The 23632-nt window shown below is 49.1% G+C and overlaps 1 protein-coding gene across 2 annotated transcripts in view; it reads left to right on the top strand.

The window, feature by feature from the left end:
* The window catches only part of LOC142296996 (cytochrome P450 2K1-like), an 86711-nt gene extending 66539 nt beyond the window's left edge, over positions 1–20172 (top strand). For both annotated transcript variants that reach the window (XM_075341195.1, XM_075341196.1), the window contains 4 exons: positions 2612–2753; positions 18307–18491; positions 18950–19091; positions 19207–20172. In XM_075341195.1, the coding sequence (XP_075197310.1) occupies positions 2612–2753; positions 18307–18491; positions 18950–19091; positions 19207–19385 (648 nt within the window). In that variant the 3' untranslated portion in view covers positions 19386–20172. The remainder of the gene's footprint in view (positions 1–2611; positions 2754–18306; positions 18492–18949; positions 19092–19206) is intronic.
* Positions 20173–23632: the final 3460 nt, after the last annotated feature.

The following is a 23632-nucleotide window of genomic DNA, read 5'->3' on the forward strand; positions in this document are numbered from 1 at the left end:
GAACAAAGACACAATTGCCCACTAGATGTTGACCTAGGCCTGATTACTTTAAAGTCCAGACACATAGGCCAGGGAGGGACACGTTGTCACAATACTGTTGGAGGCTTGATTATGTGCCGCCCCCGTTTCAGCAGCCCAGCTGCTCGGATCCGGGTTCTCAGTGGCTCGAGGGTCTACAGGACCCCGGGGTCATGTGGCCACTCAAATGAAGGGGGTATTTACAAGGAATATTAAAGAGTTTGTGAAGCTACCCGTGGTGTACGGTAATTTGGGAAGTACCGCCGCTGCCACTGGGAGTACCTGTAGTGATGAAGTGGAGCAGCAAGGTGTTGTAAACCTCCACGGGTAGGGGGAAAAGCCCCAGGACTCAGTGTTTGTGGAAATGCCATGGGGTGCAGGGGGTCAGTCTGGTACTCACTCAGTCCATTAAGCAGACACCGACAACTGGTTAAACAAGTCTCTGGACACCACTGCCGCTGAGGGGAGCTAGTTCGAGTCCTGTCCCCAATGGTATTGCCTGGTGATCCATGACCTGCCTCCTGGCACTAAGTTTACTTCTCTGGTGGTCCCGGTAGTGTGAAACTTGCCCGGTCTCGCTCCCCACTATGGCTAAGTGTGGAAGCTTGCTCTCAGGGCTCAAGCTTGGGATTTTCTGGACCGTTTTGGATGGAAAGTCCTATCCCCCTCGTTGCGCTAGTGCCCCAATTTTGGAGCAGTTGTGAACGAATCTTGAGGCTCCTTTCTCCTCTGGTAAATTACCAGGTTGCCTGAAGCTACTCCCCGACCTAGGGTCCACGTACAGCATCGTGACTCGGTCCCGGACCGGTGATGGTGCAAGGCCGCTGCCTGTCCGCCTCAACAGATACGTGCCCCTTGCCATGATCCCCTGCGACCGGAGGTCCATCTCCTCTAGGCACAGACCACCGTCTGCAACCTAGACAATTTTCCAGGAGCCTTGCTCCTTACCAACCCTCACTTCCACTTCTCAGTCTACACTTTTTGACACTCCTCACCTCCCCTTCCCAACCCCCCAGGTGGGCGACTCTATTCCACTCAAGCCATCCACTGGTGTGTTTGGTGGGTGTGGTGCAGGGTGTATCTAGGATTTAATTAGCTGATGGAGGTAACAACATATGGTTAGGGACCCAAAACCAAGAAGGAGGTGGATACTGCATGGGAGGGTAGATTGTGCAATACCCTGTGACGACCTGATAGTCCAGGGGCGTCACAATTACATTATGGTGCAGGCTGGGGGGGACACACTGTTACAGAGGGAACTATACATTAGTAAGACTTTATTGGTTCACCCATAGGCAAAAACATATCGTACATTCCCAGCAAGTACAAGCGACAGTCTCATCCTTCAGCTTGCTTGGCAAGGATTTGAATCTTCTTGACTTCAAGGTTTCCAGGGCCAACTATGCCAGACAGCTGCACCTCTGTTTTGGTGGGCACCCACTTAGAGGAGATAGTGACAAGTTTAGGAAGCTAATTTTTTTTCTCTCCAAGCATAAAGCTTTCTATTTTAGCAAAAAAGCTTTACTTTTAACTCATCTGTTCACAAAACATTGTTCCAATAGCAGTATAGCTTTTCCAAGTGATCTTTATTGGCAGTGGCACATCATTTTTGATCAGTGTCCTCCTGAAGTGGACACATGAACATTAGCTAATGTGAGAGAGGCCTTTGGTTGCTTAGAGGTCACCATGGGTTCCTTTGTGGCCTTCCGGGACTATTTTATGCTTTGCTCTTGGAGTGATCATTATTGATCACTAGTGTGGAGGGTAAAAATGATCTTGAATTTCCTTCATTTGTACAAAAACTGTATTACTGTGGATTGGTGGAATCCCAATTCTTAAGAGATGATTTTTCTGGTCTGATGGGCATCAACAACTCCTTTTCTGGAGTAAAGGCTGCTTTACACGCTGCGTTATCATGACCGATATCGCTAGCGTGGGTACCTGCCCCCATCGGGTGTGCGACATGGGCAAATCGCTGCCCGTGGAGCACAACATCGCCCAGACCCGTCACACTACTTATGTGCCCTGCGACGTCGCTGTGACCAGCGAACCGACTCCTTTCTAAGGGGGAGGTTCGTTCAGCGTCACAGCGACGTCACAGCTACGTCACTGAACCGCTGCCCAATAGAAGCGGAGGGGCGGCGATGAGCGGGACGAACATCCCGCCCACCTCCTTCCTTCCGCATTGCGGGCGGGAGGCAGGTAAGGAGAGGTTCCTCGTTCCTGCGGTGTCACACGTACTGATGTGTGCTGCTGCAGGAACGAGGAACAACTTCGTTTCTGCTGCAGCAACAATATTAGAGAATGGACACCCATGTCACTGATGAGCGGTTTTGAATGTTTTTGCAACGATGCAAAATCGCTCAAAGGTGTCACACGCAACGGCATCGCTAAAGCAACCAGATGTGCGTCACAAATTACGTGACCCCAACGAGATCGCTTGAGCGATGTCGCAGCGTGTAAAGCGGCCTTTAATGTGAAATAGGTGGAGATTCACTGTAAACAAGCAGAGTAGATGGAATCAATTATCTTTTTTAACTTCTTTGTCAGTGATGTTCCCTAATAGACATATTTTAGATTTTGTGCATTTTAGGAGAGACCAAATCCTGACTTATATTTTCACGATGAAAACCTAACAGCTGTTGTTTCGGACATGTTCGCTGCTGGAATGGAGACAGTTTCTGCCACCATGAGATGGGCCCTTCTAATAATGATGAAATATCCTGAAATACAAGGTAAGTATACAGTATTTTCCTAATGTGTGTTGTGAATGTTATATACAGTATATGTACAACATGTATTAAGGGCATGATAAACTTTGAGCAAACTTTTTATGTATAGGCTGGGTGCTCCTAGGGTCTTAAAAGATCAGGACCAAAAGCATGAAAAAAAATGCTTCTCCATAGTTCCCTTATCACTTATATAACATATACAGAAGGTGAAAAAGGTATTGAACACGTCACCAATTTTCTAATTACCGTATTTTTCGCTTTATAAGACGCACCTGATTATAAGACGCACCCCCAAATTTGGTGAAGGAATAGAGAATTTTTTAATAAATGGGGTCTGTCTTATAATGCCAGTGTCCGTCTAACAAATCATATAGGGTATATGTCCCTCATAGCCCCCCCATCCTAAAATTAGCCCTCTTAATCTGGATATGGCCACCTTATATTGAATATAGCCCCTTTGTGCTGGCACACGTCCCCCAGTGATGCCACATGTCCCCTATGGCTGGCACACATCCTCTATTGCTAGCACACAGCCCCTATGGCTGGCACACGGCCTCTATGGCTGGCACACGGCCCCTATGGCTGGCACACGGCCCACTGTGGCTGGCACACGGCCCACTGTGGATGCACATGGCCCCCTGTGGCTGCACACGTCCCCCTGTGGCTGTACACGGCTGCCTGTGGCTGCACACGGCCCCCTGTGGCTGCACAGGGCCCCCTGTGGCTGCACATGGCCTCCTGTGGCTGTACATGGTCCCCTGTGACTGCACACAGCCCACTATTGCTGGCACACAGCACCCTGTGTTAGATATCGCCCCAGGCTGCTGCTTTTAGTAAAATAAACCTTAAACCTTACCTTCTACAGCACTGTCCTGTCTCGTGACCCCCTCCTCGGGGTTGAGCTCCGGTCTCCTGCATTTCCTGGTTCTCGGCGCCGGTCATGTGATCGGCACGCAGAGTGACATCTCTGCGTGCATGATCACAGCAGCAGGAGGGAGACCGGACAGACACGCTGGAGGAGGTGAGTAAAGAGTTTATTATTTTACTATGGGCAGCAGCATGGGGGCCATAGCTAACACAGGGGGAGGGGGCATGTGCGATCAAAGGAGGGCGCAGGCAGATATAATATACACTGCTGCCCCGGCCCATCGCTGTGGTGCGCTTTCAGCACCATGGTGGTGGACAGCAGCTGTGCATATTATATGAGCGGGTGCAGGAGATCAAACGCTGCCGCTCCCAGCTTTCACAAGCCCCCCAGCAGAGCTCCAGAGCTGCCCCCACCTCCCCTTGGCTCTGTAGTGTGTATATACAGTTAGGTCCACAAATATTTGGACAGTGACACAATTTTCGCGAGTTGGGCTCTGAATGCCACCACATTGGATTTGAAATGAAACCTCTACAACAGAATTCAAGTGCAGATTGTAACGTTTAATTTGAAGGTTTGAACAAAAATATCTGATAGAAATTGTAGGAATTGTACACATTTCTTTACAAACACTCCACATTTTAGGAGGTCAAAAGTAATTGGACAAATAAACCAAACCCAAACAAAATATTTTTATTTTCAATATTTTGTTGTGAATCCTTTGGAGGCAATCACTGCCTTAAGTCTGGAACCCATGGACATCACCAAACGCTAGGTTTCCTCCTTCTTAATGCTTTGCCAGGCCTTTACAGCTGCAGCCTTCAGGTCTTGCTTGTTTGTGGGTCTTTCCGTCTTAAGTCTGGATTTGAGCAAGTGAAATGCATGCTCAATTGGGTTAAGATCTGGTGATTGACTTGGCCATTGCAGAATGTTCCACTTTTTTGCACTCATGAACTCCTGGGTAGCTTTGGCTGTATGCTTGGGGTCATTGTCCATCTGTACTATGAAGCGCCGTCCGATCAACTTTGCGGCATTTGGCTGAATCTGGGCTGAAAGTATATCCCGGTACACTTCAGAATTCATCCGGCTACTCTTGTATGCTGTTATGTCATCAATAAACACAAGTGACCCAGTGCCATTGAAAGCCATGCATGCCCATGCCATCACGTTGCCTCCACCATGTTTTACAGAGGATGTGGTGTGCCTTGGATCATGTGCCATTCCCTTTCTTCTCCAAACTTTTTTCTTCCCATCATTCTGGTACAGGTTGATCTTTGTCTCATCTGTCCATAGAATACTTTTCCAGAACTGAGCTGGCTTCATGAGGTGTTTTTCAGCAAATTTAACTCTGGCCTGTCTATTTTTGGAATTGATGAATGGTTTGCATCTAGATGTGAACCCTTTGTATTTACTTTCATGGAGTCTTCTCTTTACTGTTGACTTAGAGATAGATACACCTACTTCACTGAGAGTGTTCTGGACTTCAGTTGATGTTGTGAACGGGTTCTTCTTCACCAAAGAAAGTATGCGGCGATCATCCACCACTTTTGTCATCCGTGGACGCCCAGGCCTTTTTGAGTTCCCAAGCTCACCAGTCAATTCCTTTTTTCTCAGAATGTACCCGACTGTTGATTTTGCTACTCCAAGCATGTCTGCTATCTCTCTGATGGATTTTTTCTTTTTTTTCAGCCTCAGGATGTTCTGCTTCACCTCAATTGAGAGTTCCTTAGACCGCATGTTGTCTGGTCACAGCAACAGCTTCCAAATGCAAAACCACACACCTGTAATCAACCCCAGACCTTTTAATTACTTCATTGATTACAGGTTAACTAGGGAGACGCCTTCAGAGTTAATTGCAGCCCTTAGAGTCCCTTGTCCAATTACTTTTGGTCCCTTGAAAAAGAGGAGGCTATGCATTACAGAGCTATGATTCCTAAACCCTTTCTCCGATTTGGATGTGAAAACTCTCATATTGCAGCTGGGAGTGTGCACTTTCAGCCCATATTATATATATAATTGTATTTCTGAACATGTTTTTGTAAACAGCTAAAATAACAAAACATGTGTCACTGTCCAAATATTTCTGGACCTAACTGTATATACACCCCCCCGTATATTCGGATTATAAGACGCACCCCCTACTTTCCCCCAAAATTTGGGGGAACAAAAGTGCGTCTTATAAAGCGAAAAATACGGTAAATATATTTCTAAAGGTTCTATTGTAGCGCCCCATGGGGCAGGTGTGTTTAACCTACTAGTCGCCGGGCCATCGACTGTCATGAGCACGGGTGACCTAGCCCGGCTCCGTTACCCCGAGGCGTACAGAAGATGGCAAAGAAGAGATGATAGTAGTGAGGTTTTTGTCATGACGCCACCTGTGGTATGCGGCCAGGGAATGGGCCGCCGCTGCTGTCGCTGTGTCCCGTGGCAGATGGTAGTAGCAGCTAGGAATAATATTGCTCTCCACAGCTAGGGCAGGCCCCGGGGGGGATGATGAGGGGAGTAGCAATGGTGGCCGGGAGCGGCAGTACGGGTAATAAAGAGTCAGAATCTATAGCTGCGGTTCCAGGTTGTTTTACTCACCGAGGTAATATCGGTCACTTGCTATGATGGGCTCCGTTGAACCCTAATCCCTTTAGAGATCAGTCCAGTTTGGGTGTTCGGTGGGTTTACTCCTTGTAACGCCTGTCTGTGGATCCCCTGGCTTGAAGCTACGAGGGGACCCTGGGTTTCATGACATGTACTCTTGTCCCTATCTGCAGGTGCCGCTGTTCCGATGTGGGGTCCGGCTCGAAGCAAGGCCGCGGATTCTATATGGCACTGTTCTGTCGAGCGCTGTGTGGACAGGGAAGCTTGAAACTTTCCCCGTCCAGGCAAATTCTGGAAAACCAACGTGAAGTATGATCTTCCCTAGGGTGCTGCCGCCCTGTGTGGCATCGGTTCCGAGGGGAGCAGATTCCCTCTCCCCACAGCAACCATGGGAACTTTCTCCTCCTTCCCACTGGAGCACCTCTCTCCTGCTGCAGAACTCTATAACTGGTGTTTTGGCTCCTGACTCCCCCACTGGCTGCACCTCAACTCTACCAGGTTATAAGCTAGTGGGACTGGGGAGCCTGTTAAGGGAATCCTGTAAATGCCTCTCTGTCGGTGACCCAGTATTTACCCGACCCTAGCCCAGTCCCCAGTGGGAACAGGGCAACCTGGTGTGTATTCGAGTGTGTAGTGTGGTGAAACCGGGACTGACCTCCTCAGGAATCGGGTTTAGCATTACACCCAATGTTGGATGCAATACTCTGTGGCGACTGAAGCCTCAGGGGCGCCACACTATTGACATGAATTTCTAGATATCAGTAACAACCCATTCAATCCCCACAGGAAAAGAAAACTACCATAAATGGCCATAATTGTTACGTGTAATAATGAGAAATGGCACAGGGAAAAAATAAACACATGAAGAAAGATAGGTGCAAGAAGCCATGGTGTCACGATTCCTCTACTCTGTGTTCAGGGCATGCTGGGCTGTCAGTTGGATGAGTGACAGCTCAGTCATCCAATCTCATACTGCGAGGTGCTGAATTTCTGCAGGTGTTACTGTGGCGCCCCAGGACCTGGTCGCCACAACAGCATTGCCCTCCCAAAGGGTTAATGCTGAGCCTGGAGGTAATTGGGAGGTCCATTGGCCAGCAAGTTTAACATCCAACGCAGTTCTCCCTCCGGCCAGCAGGGGGAGCTCTGAACCTGGGATTCCACGGAGGATCCCCTTAAGTCTGATCTGAGGGAGGAAGTAGTGGTCAGTCTGTAGAGAGCAGTAGAAGTGAACAGACGCAGAGTGAGCTGTCCTGCGAATCTGGGGCCTAGAGCTAGAGTAGCTTGGCCCAGAGAAGCAGGAGTAGCTGAGAGGCAATGGAGAGACTCGGACATCGGAGTCTGTGGCCACCAGGGCTTAAACATACTCCCTGGTAGCCGAATCCGAAGGGCAGGAGAGCTGCAAGCACCTGGCCCAAAACATCCCAAAGGTACAGCTGCAGCATCAAGGCCCGGTGTGGACTCCAGCAGAGAAGCACCAGAGAGAGGGCCTGCACAGCCTGCTACAGAGGGAAAGGGACGCACCATCAGTCCCAGCAGCAAAGAGGGCCATTGCTGGATTCAGAGAAGCAGGGTCCTATCATAACAAAGAAAAGTACAGGAGTAGGCCTCATACTCAGCTGGCCAGAAAGATCACCCCAAATACTTCCAGGCCGACCGGATCCCCATCACCAACTGTAACGGTCTCCCAGTACTGGACTGTTTCCAAAGTAAAAGAGGAAAAGGTAAAGAGACTGTTGTTTATGCCTGGTTCTTTCATTGCCTGTCGGCCCTGCACTGTGTTAGCCACACAACCCCATAGACTTCCACGAGCACTAACAGTGTCCCCGGGGCTCCGCTCCACCTGTGGGGAGCAGTACCACCATAGCTGCTATAACATCACCCCGGAGGCCTCACACAGCAGCGACGGTTTAATAGCCGCAGACCACAGGTGGCGTCATGAAAACAAACTTTATTAATTCAAGCCACATATTCTACTGACACCCACCAGGGCCACGGAGTCGGGCCCAGCCACCACTGACTACCACCGGACTAGTCCGGCCCGGCACCGGGTGTCCCATAGCCCTGGGGTGGGCGAGTCAACTTTGGCGCTGTGAACAGGATTTCGTACCCGGTCACACCGGGTACTGTGCGCCTGAAGAATTGTGTTTTACTGTGAGAAACTGCCGCCATTGCGGCCACTGAGCGCAGGAAGAAGGGGGGCGTGCCTGACAAAGAGCGCGAAGGGAGCGCGCCATCAGAGCAGAGCGCTGTTAACCCCGCGCAACCCAGAAGGGAATTTGAAAAGTGAACGGAGCCTGGTAAGGTTCACTAAGGGGGAGGAAGATGTCCGACTCGGAGGGAGGGCAGGTGGCTGCCATAGCCCGAGACGCCGCAGCACCAGCCGAAGCATTCCCAGTCGCCGTCGCCCCAGCCCCCGCTGTAGCTCCGGTAATGCCGATCACGATGCCGTACATCCCGGGAGCGGAGTGGCTGCCGCAGTACTCCGGGGAGTCCCATACCTTGAGCGACTTCAGAGAAAGTCTGCACAGCTTGTTCCGGGTGTATCCTCTGACTGAGAGCCAGAAGGTGGGCATATTAATGGGGCAGCTAGCCGGCGCAGCCCAGCGTGAAGTGAAGTCCTGGCCTGATACAGATAAAGGGACAGTAACCCAGATACTGGCCAAGCTAAAGAGTACTTTTGACACCCGCACCGCAGCAGAAATAAAGATGAGATTCTTTGGGTGCAAACAACGGGCCACAGACAGCATACGGGACTATGCCTTAAACTTGCAGGAGGCCCTGAAAGCAGTTAAACAGGTAGACCCAGAGAGTGTACGTGAAGAACACAAACTCCTAACTGAGCAGTTCATAGAGGGGCTCCTGTCAGATGCCCACAGGACCCAGCTGCGTATCATGGTCCTGCAGAACCCTGCTCTGGACTTTGCAAAGTTTAAGGACCAGGCCATCCGGGTACTGAGAGAATCTACACCAAATGACCCAGTATCCCTCCGGCCTCTTGCTATCACGTACCCCGGGGTGGTGCCTGCAACACCAGCTGCTGCAGGGGCTGAGGCGCAGTCCCTGGATAAGGATCCCACTGCAGAGCTCAGACAGCAGGTCCAGGAGCTGACCAAGACTGTAGCTGCCCTGGCCAAGACCGTGCAGTCTCTACAAGTGACCCCATCACCTGCAAGAATCGAGTTGGCCTCCAGCCCAGATGACGTCCCATGGATGCGACAGAGGAGGATTCCGCCGACCCGAGGCAGAGACACAGACCGGTATGATTCCACGGGACAACCGATCTGCCGCCGCTGCAGCCAGGCGGGCCACATTGCACGACACTGTCCTTTAAATGGGCCGAGCCTGGGGCCAGGAGCCGACCCCCAGGTGTAAGGAAGCCCGGCTCAACCCCCAGCCGCAGCAAGTATGTGGGAGGACGACCGGTCCTTCCTATTGTGCTGAATGGGATCCCTTTGAATGCCCTCCTGGATACGGGGTCCCAGGTAACAACCATCCCCTATAAACTGTACAAAAGATATTGGGCTGATTCAGACATTGACCATGGCCCAGATGATGATTTAACAATTGTGGCCAGTAATGGTCAGCCCTTACCTCAAATTGGGTACAAAGAAGTAACCATTAAAGTGGGACGGGTAGAATTGCCATGTCAGGGGATGATAATTGTAGATATTGATCGCAAAGAATCTGACCCACTGCTAACCATTGGTACAAATGTGATAGAAAATTGTATTGCCGAAGTGATAATTTTGTTGCAACAGGCGTCTGAAACTGCCAGCTCCGGGCAGCAGCGTGCCCTACAGAGGGAGATCAGAGCCCTGATGAGGAGGCAGCAGGTAGAGCTGGCCGGAGGAGAAATTGGCAGTGTGAGGGTAAGTGACCTCCTCCCCATTGCAATACCCCCAAGAAGTGAAATGTTGATATGGTGTCGGGCAGCAATAGGCCTCAAGGGTCAGGACTACCATGCCTTGGTAGAACCGGTGTATTCAGACAGTAGGCCTGGAGTCCTGATAGCCAGAGGGGTAGCAGACGTCCGCAAGGGGAGAGTGCCCATCCGTGTCCTGAATTGTGGGGAGGAGGAAGCCAAATTGCCCCGGTACGCCACTGTAGCAAAACTGTACACTGTCAGCAACAATACCATCAAAGCAGTGAAACCCTTGATCCCGTCCGACCAGGCGGAAGACAATGGCTCCAAGGGGCAGCTGGAAGACTGGTGCCAAAAATTACATGTGGGCACCGACTCCACCCCCTCACACCAAAAGCATGGGGTTTACCGGGTGGTACAGGAGTACGAGCGGGTCTTCAGCAAACACCCCCTAGATTTTGGGCAGGTGAAAGGGGTTAAACATCAAATCCCCACGGGTGATCATCATCCCATTAAAGAGAGATACCGCCTTGTACCCCCCGCCCAGTATCAGCGTGCCATAGAAATGTTACGGGAAATGAAGGAGGCTGGGGTTATCAGAGATAGTTGTAGCCCCTGGGCAGCTCCACTAGTGCTCGTAAAGAAAAAAGATGGTACAATGAGAATGTGTGTAGATTACAGGCAAATTAACCGCATTACACATAAAGATGCTTATCCACTGCCCAGAATAGAGGAGTCACTAACAGCCTTAAAGTCAGCTAACTATTTCTCCACCTTGGATCTCCCCAGTGGGTATTGGCAGGTTCCCGTGGCAGAGGTGGACAGGGAGAAGACTGCATTCACGACACCAATGGGCCTCTGTCAGTTCAACTGTATGCCATTCGGGCTCTGCAACGCCCCAGGAACATTCCAAAGGTTGATGGAGTGCTGCTTGGGCCACCACAACTTTGAAACCGTGCTGTTGTACCTGGATGACGTCATAGTCTACTCCAAGACTTATGAAGACCACCTGAGGCACTTAGCAGAAGTGTTTGAGTCCTTGTCGAAATATGGCCTGAAGATAAAGCCGTCCAAATGTCACCTCTTGAAGCCAAAGGTACAGTACCTGGGTCATGTGGTCAGCGCAGAAGGTGTGGCACCTGATCCGGAGAAAGTCACCGTAATCAAGGACTGGCCAAGACCCACCACGGTAAAGAAGGTGCGGCAGTTCCTTGGGCTGGTGGGCTACTACCGAAGGTTCATTGATGGTTTCACCAAGATAGCAGCGCCCCTTCAAGATCTCCTGGTGGGCCAGCCAAAGCAGGCTAAGAAGCAGAGCCCTCCATTTGAATGGAGCAGCCAACTAGAAACATCCTTTGTCCGGCTGAAAGGGGCTCTCACGGGAGAAGAAATTCTGGCCTACCCTGACTACAGCCAGCCGTTTGTACTGTATACAGACACCAGCAACGTGGGACTGGGAGCAGTTCTGTCCCAGGTGCAGGGAGGCAGAGAGAGGGTAATAGCGTACGCCAGTAGGAAGCTTCGGCCCACAGAAAGGAATCCAGAAAACTACAGTTCCTTCAAGCTGGAGTTCCTCGCTATTGTTTGGGCAGTGACTGAACGCTTCAAGCACTATCTGGCATCGGCCAAGTTCACCATCTTCACGGACAACAATCCATTAACACACCTGGCAACAGCCAAGCTAGGTGCGTTGGAACAGCGATGGATGGCCCGGCTGTCTAACTTTGACTTTACCATCAAGTATCGGGCTGGCAAGAAGAATAACAATGCTGATGCGCTGTCCAGAATGCCTCACTTACCCGAGTCTAGAGAAGACCTGGATGAACTCGAAGAGATAGAGTTACCGGCTTTCCATCACCAAGGTGTTTCCCAGTGTGAGCATGCTGTAGGAGTGAAGCGCTCGAGCCAGCACGAGGTCTCGGTCAACCCATTACTCCACCATAATTGGGAAGAGACACAGAACGGTGACCCGGCCGTGCGACTGGTCAAAGAAAAGCTAGCACAAGCTGAGACTCATCTTGGCCCAGATGCTCCAGAAGAAGCCCAGCAGTTGTGGAAGGAGAGGGGACGACTGTTCACCTACCAAGGCAAGCTCTGCAAGAGATATGTCAACTGGCGAACGAATGAACTCGTCTGGCAGATAGTGGTCCCGCAGAGGGATGCTCCAATGGTCCTAGCAGCTTATCATGATAAGGCAGGACACTTCGGGTGGAAGAAGTTGGAGACCCTACTCCGTGATCGGTTCTACTGGGTGCACATGAGAAAGACAGTCGAGAAGTGGTGCCGAGACTGTGGTCCGTGTAACCTGAGGCGGAAAGATGATGCCAGCCAGAAGTCTCCCCTACAGCCAATTGTCACGAACCAGCCCCTGAAGTCGGTGGCCCTGGACCACGTGAAGTTAACACCAAGCCGGTCAGGCTATGTGTACGCCCTCACCATTGTGGACCATTACTCTCGTTTCCTGGTAGTAGTGCCCGTGAAGGACCAGACAGCCAGAACAGCAGCGAGAGCATTTCAGGCCTACTTTTGTCGACCTCACGGTTACCCTGAAAGGGTACTGACTGATCAGGGTCCTGCATTCGAGGCAAAAGTGTTCCAAGAGTTCTGTAACATGTACGGTTGTAAGAAAATCAGAACCACACCGTACCATCCCCAAACCAATGGATTGTGCGAGAAGATGAACCATGTGGTTATTGATATGCTCAAGACTCTACCTTTGGAAGAAAGAAACCAATGGCCAGAAAAGTTACCAGATCTGGTAGACTTGTACAACCATATCCCGGTAAATTTGACCAACTGCAGCCCTGCTTACCTGATGCGAGCCAGACTTGGCAAGTTACCTGTAGACTTTGAGATGGGGACTGTGTCACCTGAGGCGGTTCAGGAAATAGAGGATTGGGATACAGAGCGGCAGCAGCGGTACCGTAATGTCCAGGAATGCGTAGAGAGGAGCCTTTCTCAAGCAAGAACGAGACAAGAGCAGCATTACAATCAAACAGCCCCAGCAACTCCCTTAGCACCTGGAGAACAAGTCCTCAAGAAGAAGCGGAGGACGCATAAATTGGATGATCAGTGGGAGAATGAGCCCTACACCATTATCCCCTCCAACTTTGACAATAGTAAGGTATGCCTCATAAGCAAGGATGAAGGCAAGACCTATCAAGCAGTTTCTCGGGACCGCCTGAAAGCGTGCCCTGAACGGTGCAGAACCCAAAAAGAAGTAGAAGAAGTACAAGAAAGTCCACAAAGTCAAGAAAAAGAGGAAGAGATGATCCAAACAATCCTTGGAAAATTCCCCAAAACTTGGACCCGAATAAACAATGCCATAGTGGTACCAGTCTTGACGTTCCCGCAGTTGGTCGAGCCAGAAACAGAAGAGGTTCCAGATCCATTTAAAGAACCGTCCGCTCCAACACGAAGTGACACGCCAGCAGTGGAACAGGAGGTTCAACCCCCTGCCAGTGGTGAACCTGCCGTACCCTTGGCGAATCTGAGATCCCGTAGGCAACCGACATGTATCCCTGTCAGGGTTAGGCCTACCAATCACACGGGGGGGGCAGACACTCTAAGTAGTCAGGGACAAACCCCAGAGCTACGCCGGTCCCAACGTAGCACTCGGGGACAACCCCCTCCAAGGTATAGAACATAGAAAGTAAAATACCTAACCGAATGTAAATAGTTATGTGAAATGTCTGTAATGTTGTGTATAAAATGCTTTTTTGTCTTAGGCGATTAAGTAAATGGACAATTGGGCCACTGGACTATGGGTGGCCAACACCAAATTGTTCATAGTTAGCACCAATGTGCTCAACACCCCTGAAGAAAAACCCGTCCGGCGTGCATAGAGTGGGGTCATCAATGCTCTGACGCACGCCCAGAGCCTACGTTGGGGTTTTGATCGCGGCGGGTCCCCCATGGAGCAGTGTAATGGACACCCGGCAGGGAGCCACACTGGACTCTTATAGTAGTGTCTAAGTTTGTAACGTTTAAGTAATGCGCCTCCCATAATGGGATGAAATGTTGTAACATGTTATGTTTGTTTCCACAGTCCGGGAGTACTGAATTTAACTAAGGGGGAGTGTGGCGCCCCAGGACCTGGTCGCCACAACAGCATTGCCCTCCCAAAGGGTTAATGCTGAGCCTGGAGGTAATTGGGAGGTCCATTGGCCAGCAAGTTTAACATCCAACGCAGTTCTCCCTCCGGCCAGCAGGGGGAGCTCTGAACCTGGGATTCCAGGGAGGATCCCCTTAAGTCTGATCTGAGGGAGGAAGTAGTGGTTAGTCTGTAGAGAGCAGTAGAAGTGAACAGACGCAGAGTGAGCTGTCCTGCGAATCTGGGGCCTAGAGCTAGAGTAGCTTGGCCCAGAGAAGCAGGAGTAGCTGAGAGGCAGCGGAGAGACTCGGACATCGGAGTCTGTGGCCACCAGGGCTTAAACATACTCCCTGGTAGCCGAATCCGAAGGGCAGGAGAGCTGCAAGCACCTGGCCCAAAACATCCCAAAGGTACAGCTGCAGCATCAAGGCCCGGTGTGGACTCCAGCAGAGAAGCACCAGAGAGAGGGCCTGCGCAGCCTGCTACAGAGGGAAAGGGACGCACCATCAGTCCCAGCAGCAAAGAGGGCCATTGCTGGATTCAGAGAAGCAGGGTTCTATCATAACAAAGCAAAGTACAGGAGTAGGCCTCATACTCAGCTGGCCAGAAAGATCACCCCAAGTACTTCCAGGCCGACCGGATCCCCATCACCAACTGTAACGGTCTCCCAGGACTGGACTGTTTCCAAAGTAAAAGAGGAAAAGGTAAAGAGACTGTTGTTTATGCCTGGTTCTTTCATTGCCTGTCGGCCCTGCACCGTGTTAGCCACACAACCCCATAGACTTCCACGAGCACTAACAGTGTCCCCGGGGCTCCGCTCCACCTGTGGGGAGCAGTACCACCATAGCTGCTATAACATCACCCCGGAGGCCTCACACAGCAGCGGCGGTTTAATAGCCGCAGACCACAGGTGGCGTCACGAAAACAAACTTTATTAATTCAAGCCACATATTCTACTGACACCCACCAGGGCCACGGAGTCGGGCCCAGCCACCACTGACTACCACCGGACTAGTCCGGCCCGGCACCAGGTGTCCCATAGCCCTGGGGTGGGCGAGTCATTACCTGATCCCGGTAATTGCCCAGCTCATTAGCTGAGCAGTTTCTCTCAGAACACTGCCAGTCCTAGCCTTCTGTTTTGTGGTGCTTGTTGGCTTCAGTGATCTGTACTATGTGAATTGATCTTTTGCTGCCTGACCTCTGACTTGGTTTGACCATCCTTTTGCCTTGTCCCTTTGCTCTGATCCGCTGTTCTACAGGTATTCTAACTCCAAACTGTGAAATGACTACACCATTGTCTATTCCCTTAAGCTTGATGTGCTCTCCTGATATCTGACCTCGGAACATGCTACCATCCTGCCTCTCGACTGGTCCATGTAGTGACTAGTGTCACTTTACTACTAGCCATAACTGTTTTTTCCATTGTCGCCAGCATGGATTCTGTTTACATACTTTGTGAACAGATGGTCACTCTGACACAAATAATTGAGGATCTGAGGAAGTTTTTTTTATCATGGTGCACTGGCATTTTTCATGTAATTGAAGGATAAATGGACAAATATACCAAGGTATTCTGTATAAAAATATGTTGCCATCTACCAGGAGCATGATGAAACGAGGGCGGACATTGCAACAAGCTCTTGGGGGGGCCGCATATACAGCTCTGGGGGCTGCACATACAAGTCTACAGCGCCACACATAAAGCTCTGGGTTGCATACACATAACTGGGATGGGTGGCATAGAGCTCTGGGGGCCGCAGATACAGTTCTGGGGGCCCATACAGTTCTGGGGGCCGCACAAACAGTTCTGGGGGGCTGCGTATGTGTAGCGCCCCTGCAGCTTTAGTCTCCACAGGGTACTGCACCTCAATTAAAGTGCAGTATTCATCTCGGGTAATGAGGGGGTTAATCACCGGTGTTTCCACATTTCACCTTACATACAGCTTAGGTACTTTCTTACTGGGGACTGGACTAGGGTAGACAGGGGGATGGCCATCATGAAGCATGGGACTTTCCAGGTCACTAGGACAACCACCTGGGGGACGGACACCACTTTGGGTAGAAGTAGGAGCAACTCTGACACAAACTTCAGTCAAGTCGGGACTTCAGTTCTGGCAGCACGACACCACTCTTTTTCTTCTTTCTTCACGGAGCCTGAGGCTTGGAGCATGAAGCTCAGCCGAGGTTCCTCACTTCTGGAGGGACATCCCTTAGGAGAGGATACTTTCAAATACCGGTGGCTACCTCTAACTTATCCAGGATCGGCTGGAGCCCATCACGGCAGAGACCGGTGCCCCTGGGCAACCAAAGAATAGTGAGTAAAAAGACCTGGAACCGCAGCAGCTGACTCTGCCTCTTATTGCCGGCGCCGATGCCCCGCGCTTCAGCGCCAGCCATAACTACAACCCACATCATCTTCCCCAGGGCCCACTCCACCTGTGGGGAGCAGAACCACCCATACTGTGACACAATCAGCCTGAAGGACATCCCCTGCAGTGGCGGCTAATCCCTGGCTGCACACCACAGGTGGCGTCACGAGACAAACTACCATCCTCCATCATCCCTTCTTTTATTGTACACCTCAGGGCCACAAAGCCAGGCAGGGCCACCCGTGACATCCCCATACCCGACATCACCGGCCCGGCGACGAGTAAAGTTAACCCCTTGCCCCGTGGGTGCTACACATGCAAATCTGGAGGATCGCACATACAGCTCTGGGGGGTATACACATTAATGGGGTGGGTGGCATAGAGCTCTGGGGGACAGCACATATAGCTTTGGGAGGCAGCACATATAGCTCTGTGACATTAGAAACTGGGGGACTGCACATACAGCTCTGGGAGGTATAAACATTAATGGGGTGGGTGGAATAGGGCTGGGGGGTAACACATATGGCTGTGGGGGCTGCGCATATGGCTCTGGGGGGCTGCACATGGCTCTGGGGGGCCCATACAGCTCTGGGGGGCCAGCACATACAGCTCTGGGGGGCAACACATACAGCTCAGGAGCGGGGCCTATACAGCTCAGGGGGGCTACACATACAGCTCAGGGGGGCCGCACATATAGCTCTGGGGGGCTGCACATACAGCTCTGGGGGGGCCGCCCACACCGCTCTGGGGGGGCTGCACATATGGCTCTGGGGGTGCTGCACATACAGCTCTGGGGTGCCACACATACGGCTTCAGGGCCACACATACGTCTCTGTGGGGACGCACAAATATGGATCTGGGGGGCCAGCACATATATCTCTGGGGGCAACCCATACAGCTCTAGGGGCAGTTCATACAGCTCAAGGGTGCATATACAGCTCTGGGGAGCCCATACAGCTCAGGGGGGCTATAAGCTCACTGGAGTTTATACAGTTGGAGGCGCACATACACCTCAAGAGGAGAGGGCAGCCTTACAGCTCAGAAGGAGGGAGCGATACAGCTCAGGAGGAGTGGCTCAGGAGGGGAGTACATACAGATTGCGGGGTGTGGAACAAAGAGCTCAGATCATGGTGGAGGGTGCCCATACAGCGCCGGAGGGCAGTGCTGTGCTGGGGGTCATGCTGGTGCTGCGCTGTAGCTCCTCTTCATCTGTGGAACTGGAGCACAACTCACAGTAGCTCCACCCACAGATGAACTTCAATGCAGGTGCATGGAGCGTTCAGCAGTGAACGCTGTGGTCTGCGTGCCAGTGTGGATTAAAGGGCCAGCAGCCAGAAAAGTGCGGCTGCGGCCCGAGCACAGCGGTCTCTGTAACTTGGCCTGGGGGGGCAAAGAAATGATGATGGTGAGTGGGCGCCCTCAGCTGTCCAGGGCCCCAGCACTTGCCCGGGTGCGCCAGGTGCTGATGCCGACCCTGGCTGTAGGCACCAAAATGTTTGTAAATATGTAGTAACAACTATCCCAAGAGTCAATTTACATATCATTTACCAGTATAAAAAGTTTAGAAATACTAAAGGTTTGTTTTTATTTGAGATTAAAGATGTTAAAGAGTTGTCCACTGTTAAGAAAACTAAAAATAAATGGTCCAATAGTGGTGGTAAAATAAATTGAAATACATGCTCACCTACCAATCCCGTTACAGTCCTTGCTCCATACTGCTGCTGATGTTTTTTAGAAGTAGACAACCTCTCTAAGGGTAATTCTTACTTTTGTAACAGAAAATGTTCAAAAAGAAATTGAAAAAGTTATTGGTTCGGGTGAGCCTCAGATGGCGCATCGCAAACACATGCCCTACACAGACGCTGTAATCCACGAGGTTCAGAGATTCGCTAATATTGTGCCAACCAATCTGCCACATCAGACTACTCAAGATGTCACCTTGAAGGGCTTCTTCATACCAAAAGTAAGTGTCTTGATTCAAGCTTCAATTTCTCTCTGTCTCAAATTTTGAAATATTTCAGTAAATTAGATATCCTTTGCTGGTATCCATCCAATCATTATAGAGAATCACTCCAACACTTTTTTTATTCCACCACTGGAGTGATGATTTAAATTTAAGTCCTTTGACCCCTGTCATATACTCAACTATTGTTGTTTTCTTCTGTTATCACCGCAGCTCTTTTCTGACTCTGACAATTTGTAACCTTCCGGCACCTCCAATGTTTCATGGAGCCAGAAGGCATAACTTTATACAAGTCTATGAGAGCCTTATTCTGGCACATATAAACTTACATTGAGTGCTTGTGACAAAATTCCTGACTTACTGCCAATCAGAAGCTCCAGTCACAAGATAGCGCCATGGAATCGGAGCAGAGCAGGGGTCAAAGACAGTCATTTTGAATTTTTTTTAAATCTTTCCAGGGGTCTTACATCATTCCATCCCTGACATCTGTCCTACGAGATAACAATTACTTTAAGAAACCTGACGAGTTTTACCCTCAACATTTTCTTGACTCTGATGGAAATTTTGCCAACAATGAGGCTTTTTTACCGTTTTCTGCTGGTGAGTATCATCAGACGTAAACATAAATGTAAACACCTCAACTGTTAGAGCTTTTGAAACCAGATTCCATGATAAACTAAAATTGTAACATTCTCTTTCTGCTCCTTTTTTGTAGGGAAGCGAGGTTGTGCTGGGAAGAACATGGCTAAAATGGAGCTTTTCCTCTTCTTTACAAAGCTGCTACAGACCTTCATTTTCAAGGCTCCTCCGGGGGCAGAGCTGGATCTCTCTCCTGACCTTGGCTTCACCTTACGTCCACAGCAACATGAGATCTGTGCAATTCCTCGCTACTAATGGACAGTTTGGAAATGTTTTTACATCATGTGGTTGCCCTATGTTTGTTATCCATTATTCTACAGCAAAATTTTATTTAAAGGGAACCAATTACCAGGATTTTTGTATATAACCTAAAGCAAGTACTATACTGGCACTATCAAGCTGATTCTATACATACCTATACAGTCCCTGACAGAAGTTCTGTTGCTTATCCATGTTATGTAAATAAAATCTTATAACCTGACTCCTGGCAAAGAAGATCAAGGTGCTCAAGGACTGGCCAGCCAAGTCACCAGACATGAACATCATTGAGCATGTTTGGGGTAGGATGAAAGAGGAAGCTTGGAAGACAAAACCAAAGAATCTAGATGAACTCTGGGAGGCATGTAAGACTGCATTCTTTGCTATTCCTGATGACTTCATCAATAAATTGTCTGAATCATTGTTGAACCGCATGGATGCAGTCCTTCAAGCTCATGGAAGTCACACAACATATTAAATATGACTCTAATAGCACCACAACTTCATTCACCAATGTTATGCAACATATCTTTGTATTAGAGGTTAATCATTTGTTTGAATTTCACATTACTTTCTGTGGGTGACAAAACTTTTGTTTTGCCAAAATCTGACCTTTCTGTGTTCATTAAATGATCATTATTTCAGCTTTGCAGCAACTTTATTTTCATAACCTATATCAAATTTGGGAGGGTTTCAGAAAGAGTAATTTATAAAACCAATGGATGAATTTAAAGTCAGGTTATCAGCTTTTATTTACATAACATGGATAAGCGACAGAACTTCTGTCAGGGACTGTAGTGGTCAGCTCGGATGTTTAGGTTTTGAAATCCAAGAAAGTAAAGTTTATAAAATCATCAGCTTCTTGAGTGACAGCAGCTGAGGATCAGATAATATCTGGGGGTTTGCAGAGTTATCCCCTCCCCCTGTTAGAATTAGAATAAGTATTATACCATTAATTTAAATTTTGACTTGCATCACCTGTGTGAGGTCATACCCATGTGACCAGAAGGTTGCGGGGCCTCAGCCAACAGAAAAATGTTGCTTCCTAGTATCAGTTTTGTTGGCTGAGGCATTGCCCCTTCTGGTCACATGGGTATGACCTCACCACCGGTCCTGCAAGTGATAATTTAAATCAATTGTATAATACTTATGCTAATTCTAACGGGGAAGGAATAACTATGAATACCCCCCAGATATTATCTCATCCTGCTGTCACTCAAGAAGCTGATGATTTTATAAACTTTACTTTCTTGGATTTCCAAACCTAAACATCCGACCAATAAAGGTATGTATAGGATCAGGATGATAGTGCCAGTATAGCACTGGCTTTAGGTTATATACGAAAATCCTGGCGATTGGTTCCCTTTAAGTTAACCAAATCCTCTGATTAATGATGTGTGACTTTTCTTTGCATTAGAGAATGGCTTAAAAATAATATTGAAAACTTGGGCCCTGATTCATCAAAGTGATTTATGCCAGAATTGCATAAAAATTCTTTGAAAAGTCGCAATAGTTTTGTGTAATCCTTTTTTCACTCCAGTCTCAAACATCTGCACCAGGATGGATGGAGATATGGCAGTAGAAGGGTGCAACTAGATTAAGACTGGTGGTGAGGTAACATACGCACGTGCACCTCTTGATGAATTTGGCACCTCTAACTCCATCACATGAACCACGCCAGCTATGATTAATCGGGACCTTAGGGTTTAGCAAGGGAAAATATATATTTTAAGGTGGCTTTGATTGAATGATTATATCTCTGGTTGTTTAGGGTAGATGAGGAATTAATATGTTGTTAATTGCAAAGAGAGAATAGATATGTGGCAAATCAAATGTCTCGAATTTTACAAATAAATCGTGAGAATTTGGATGCATCTGGTGAATTCAGCAAACTGTCAGCCACCAATTCTGCTTCATATTCTCTTGAAGACCAAGTGCATCCAATTTACATTGAATACATTTGAACAAATCTGCCTAATTATTTATTTTGCTATATTTGGTGGACAGGAGTGTAATTATAATGGGTCCAGGAGCTTCAGTTATACCCTACCCTATTATTTGATGGGCCATCATCATAAGCTGTGGTCACCACCAGTGGGCTCTTATATACAGCATTCTAACATGCTGTATATAAGAGCCCAGATCGCTGTGTAGAACATAAAAAACACTTTATAATACTCACCTAAACCGGTCGCTGCTGTGGATGTGGGTCAAATGGGCGTCTTCATCCTCCTGTGCCGTCGCCGCCTCTTTTGACCATCTTTGTCGCTGCATCTGTCGTCCTTCTAAAGCCGCAGTGCATGACGCGTCTAACATCATACAAACTCACCGGCATTCAGTTCCTTAGCAGGCACACTTTGATCTGCCCTGGGTAGGGCAGATCAAAATATTGTAGTGCGCATGCGCAGGACCAGCGAGTGTGTATGACGTAGGACGCGTCATGCACACAGGCTTCAGAAGGAGGACGAAGATGGCTGAAAGAGGAGGCGCCGGCACCGGAGGATGAAGATGCCCATTTGAGCCACATCCACCACAGCGACTGGTTCAGGTGAGTATTATAAAGTGTTTCTGTTCTACACAGCGGCCCGGGCTCTTATATACAGCATGTTAGAAAGCTGTAGATAAGAGCCCACTGGAGGTGGCCACAGCTTAAAGGGAACCTGTCATCAGTTTTTTGCCCTATAACAATCCCATAGCATAACTTGAATTTCAAAGACCCCAATTTAAATTCTCCAACATGGCCCTCATGTATCATAGGTCTTTAATAGTATTGGTCTTCCGATGTAAGTCAAAAGGACAGTTTTGGCCCATCAAATAATAGGGTAGGGTATAACTGAAGCTCCTGGACCCATTATAATTACACTCCTGTCCACCAAATATAGCAAAATAAAAAATTAGGCAGATTTGTTCAAATGTATTCAATGTAAATTGTATGCACTTGGTCTTCAAGAGAATATGAAGCAGAATTGGTGGCTGACAGTTTGCTGAATTCACCAGATGCATCCATATTCTGACGATTTGTTTTCTAAAATTCGAGACATTTGATTTGCCACATATCTATTCTCTTTTTGCAATTAACAACATATTAATTACGAGGTTGTGCGTCACGGGCAGCGATTTGCCCGTGTCAAACAACCGACAGGGGCGAGTGCTTTCACCAGCGACATCGCTAGCTGTCGCTAGCGATGTCACAGCGTGTAAAGCACCCTTTAAAGCAACACTTCTTGCAGTCACTTATGGTTTTGGACCATGTACAGCTCCTCCTGTTGGCAGGTACAGTATGTGTAATGTTATTTGTGTGTGCTCCCAGGTGCAATGTTTGCCAGCCACCACTAGGTATCACTGGTCCCTTAGCAGTAGGGGAGAGCTTAAAGGGAACCTGTCACCAGTTTTTTGTCCTATAAGCTGGGCCACCACCAGTGGGCTCTTATATACAGCAATCTAACATACTGTATATAAGAGCCCAAGCTGCTGTGTAGAACGTAAAAAACACTTTAAACCTTAACCGGTCGCTGCGGTGGATGTGGCTCAAATGGGCGTCTTTGGCCTCCGGTGCTGGCACCTCCTCTTTCGGCCATCTTCGTTCTTCTTCTGAAGCCTGTGTGCATGACGCGTTTGCGTCATACACACTCGCCGGTCCTGCACATGCACACTACAATACTTTGATCTTCCCTGCTCAGGGCAGATCAAAGTGCGCCTGCTCAGGACCTGAATGTCGGCGAGTGTGGATGACGTAAATGCGTCATGCACCGCTGCTTCAGAAGATGGAGGACAAAGATGGCTCCGGCACCGGAGGATGAAGACACCCATTTGAGCCACATCCACCGCAGCGACCGGTTTAGGTGATTATTATAAAATGTTTTTTATGTCCTACACAGTGGTCTGGGCTCTTATATACAGCATGTTAGAATGCTGTATATAAGAGTCCACTGGTGGTGGCTGCAGCTTATAGGGCAAAAAACTGGTGACAGGTTCCCTTTAAGGCTTAGGTGAAGTGAAAGGGCTGAGATTGCTAAAATTGAAAAAGCCCACCTACAGTAGGGGATAAGGCAGTAAGATCTTCCTGGTGTGAGTAGAGTGCAGAAGCTATGCCTGTGGGAGGTATAGTGAGAGAAGTCAAGTGTGAATTTGACCAGACCCTCAGGTTCACCCCAGGAAGTCTGGAGAAAGTGGGAAAAGAAACTCTTCAGTAGCTGGGGTCAGATGTAGAGCACTGCCCATCTCCAGAAGTAGAAGACCTTGGC

This window comes from Anomaloglossus baeobatrachus, chromosome 3 (genome assembly GCF_048569485.1).
Source record: "Anomaloglossus baeobatrachus isolate aAnoBae1 chromosome 3, aAnoBae1.hap1, whole genome shotgun sequence".
Lineage (NCBI taxonomy): Eukaryota > Metazoa > Chordata > Amphibia > Anura > Aromobatidae > Anomaloglossus > Anomaloglossus baeobatrachus.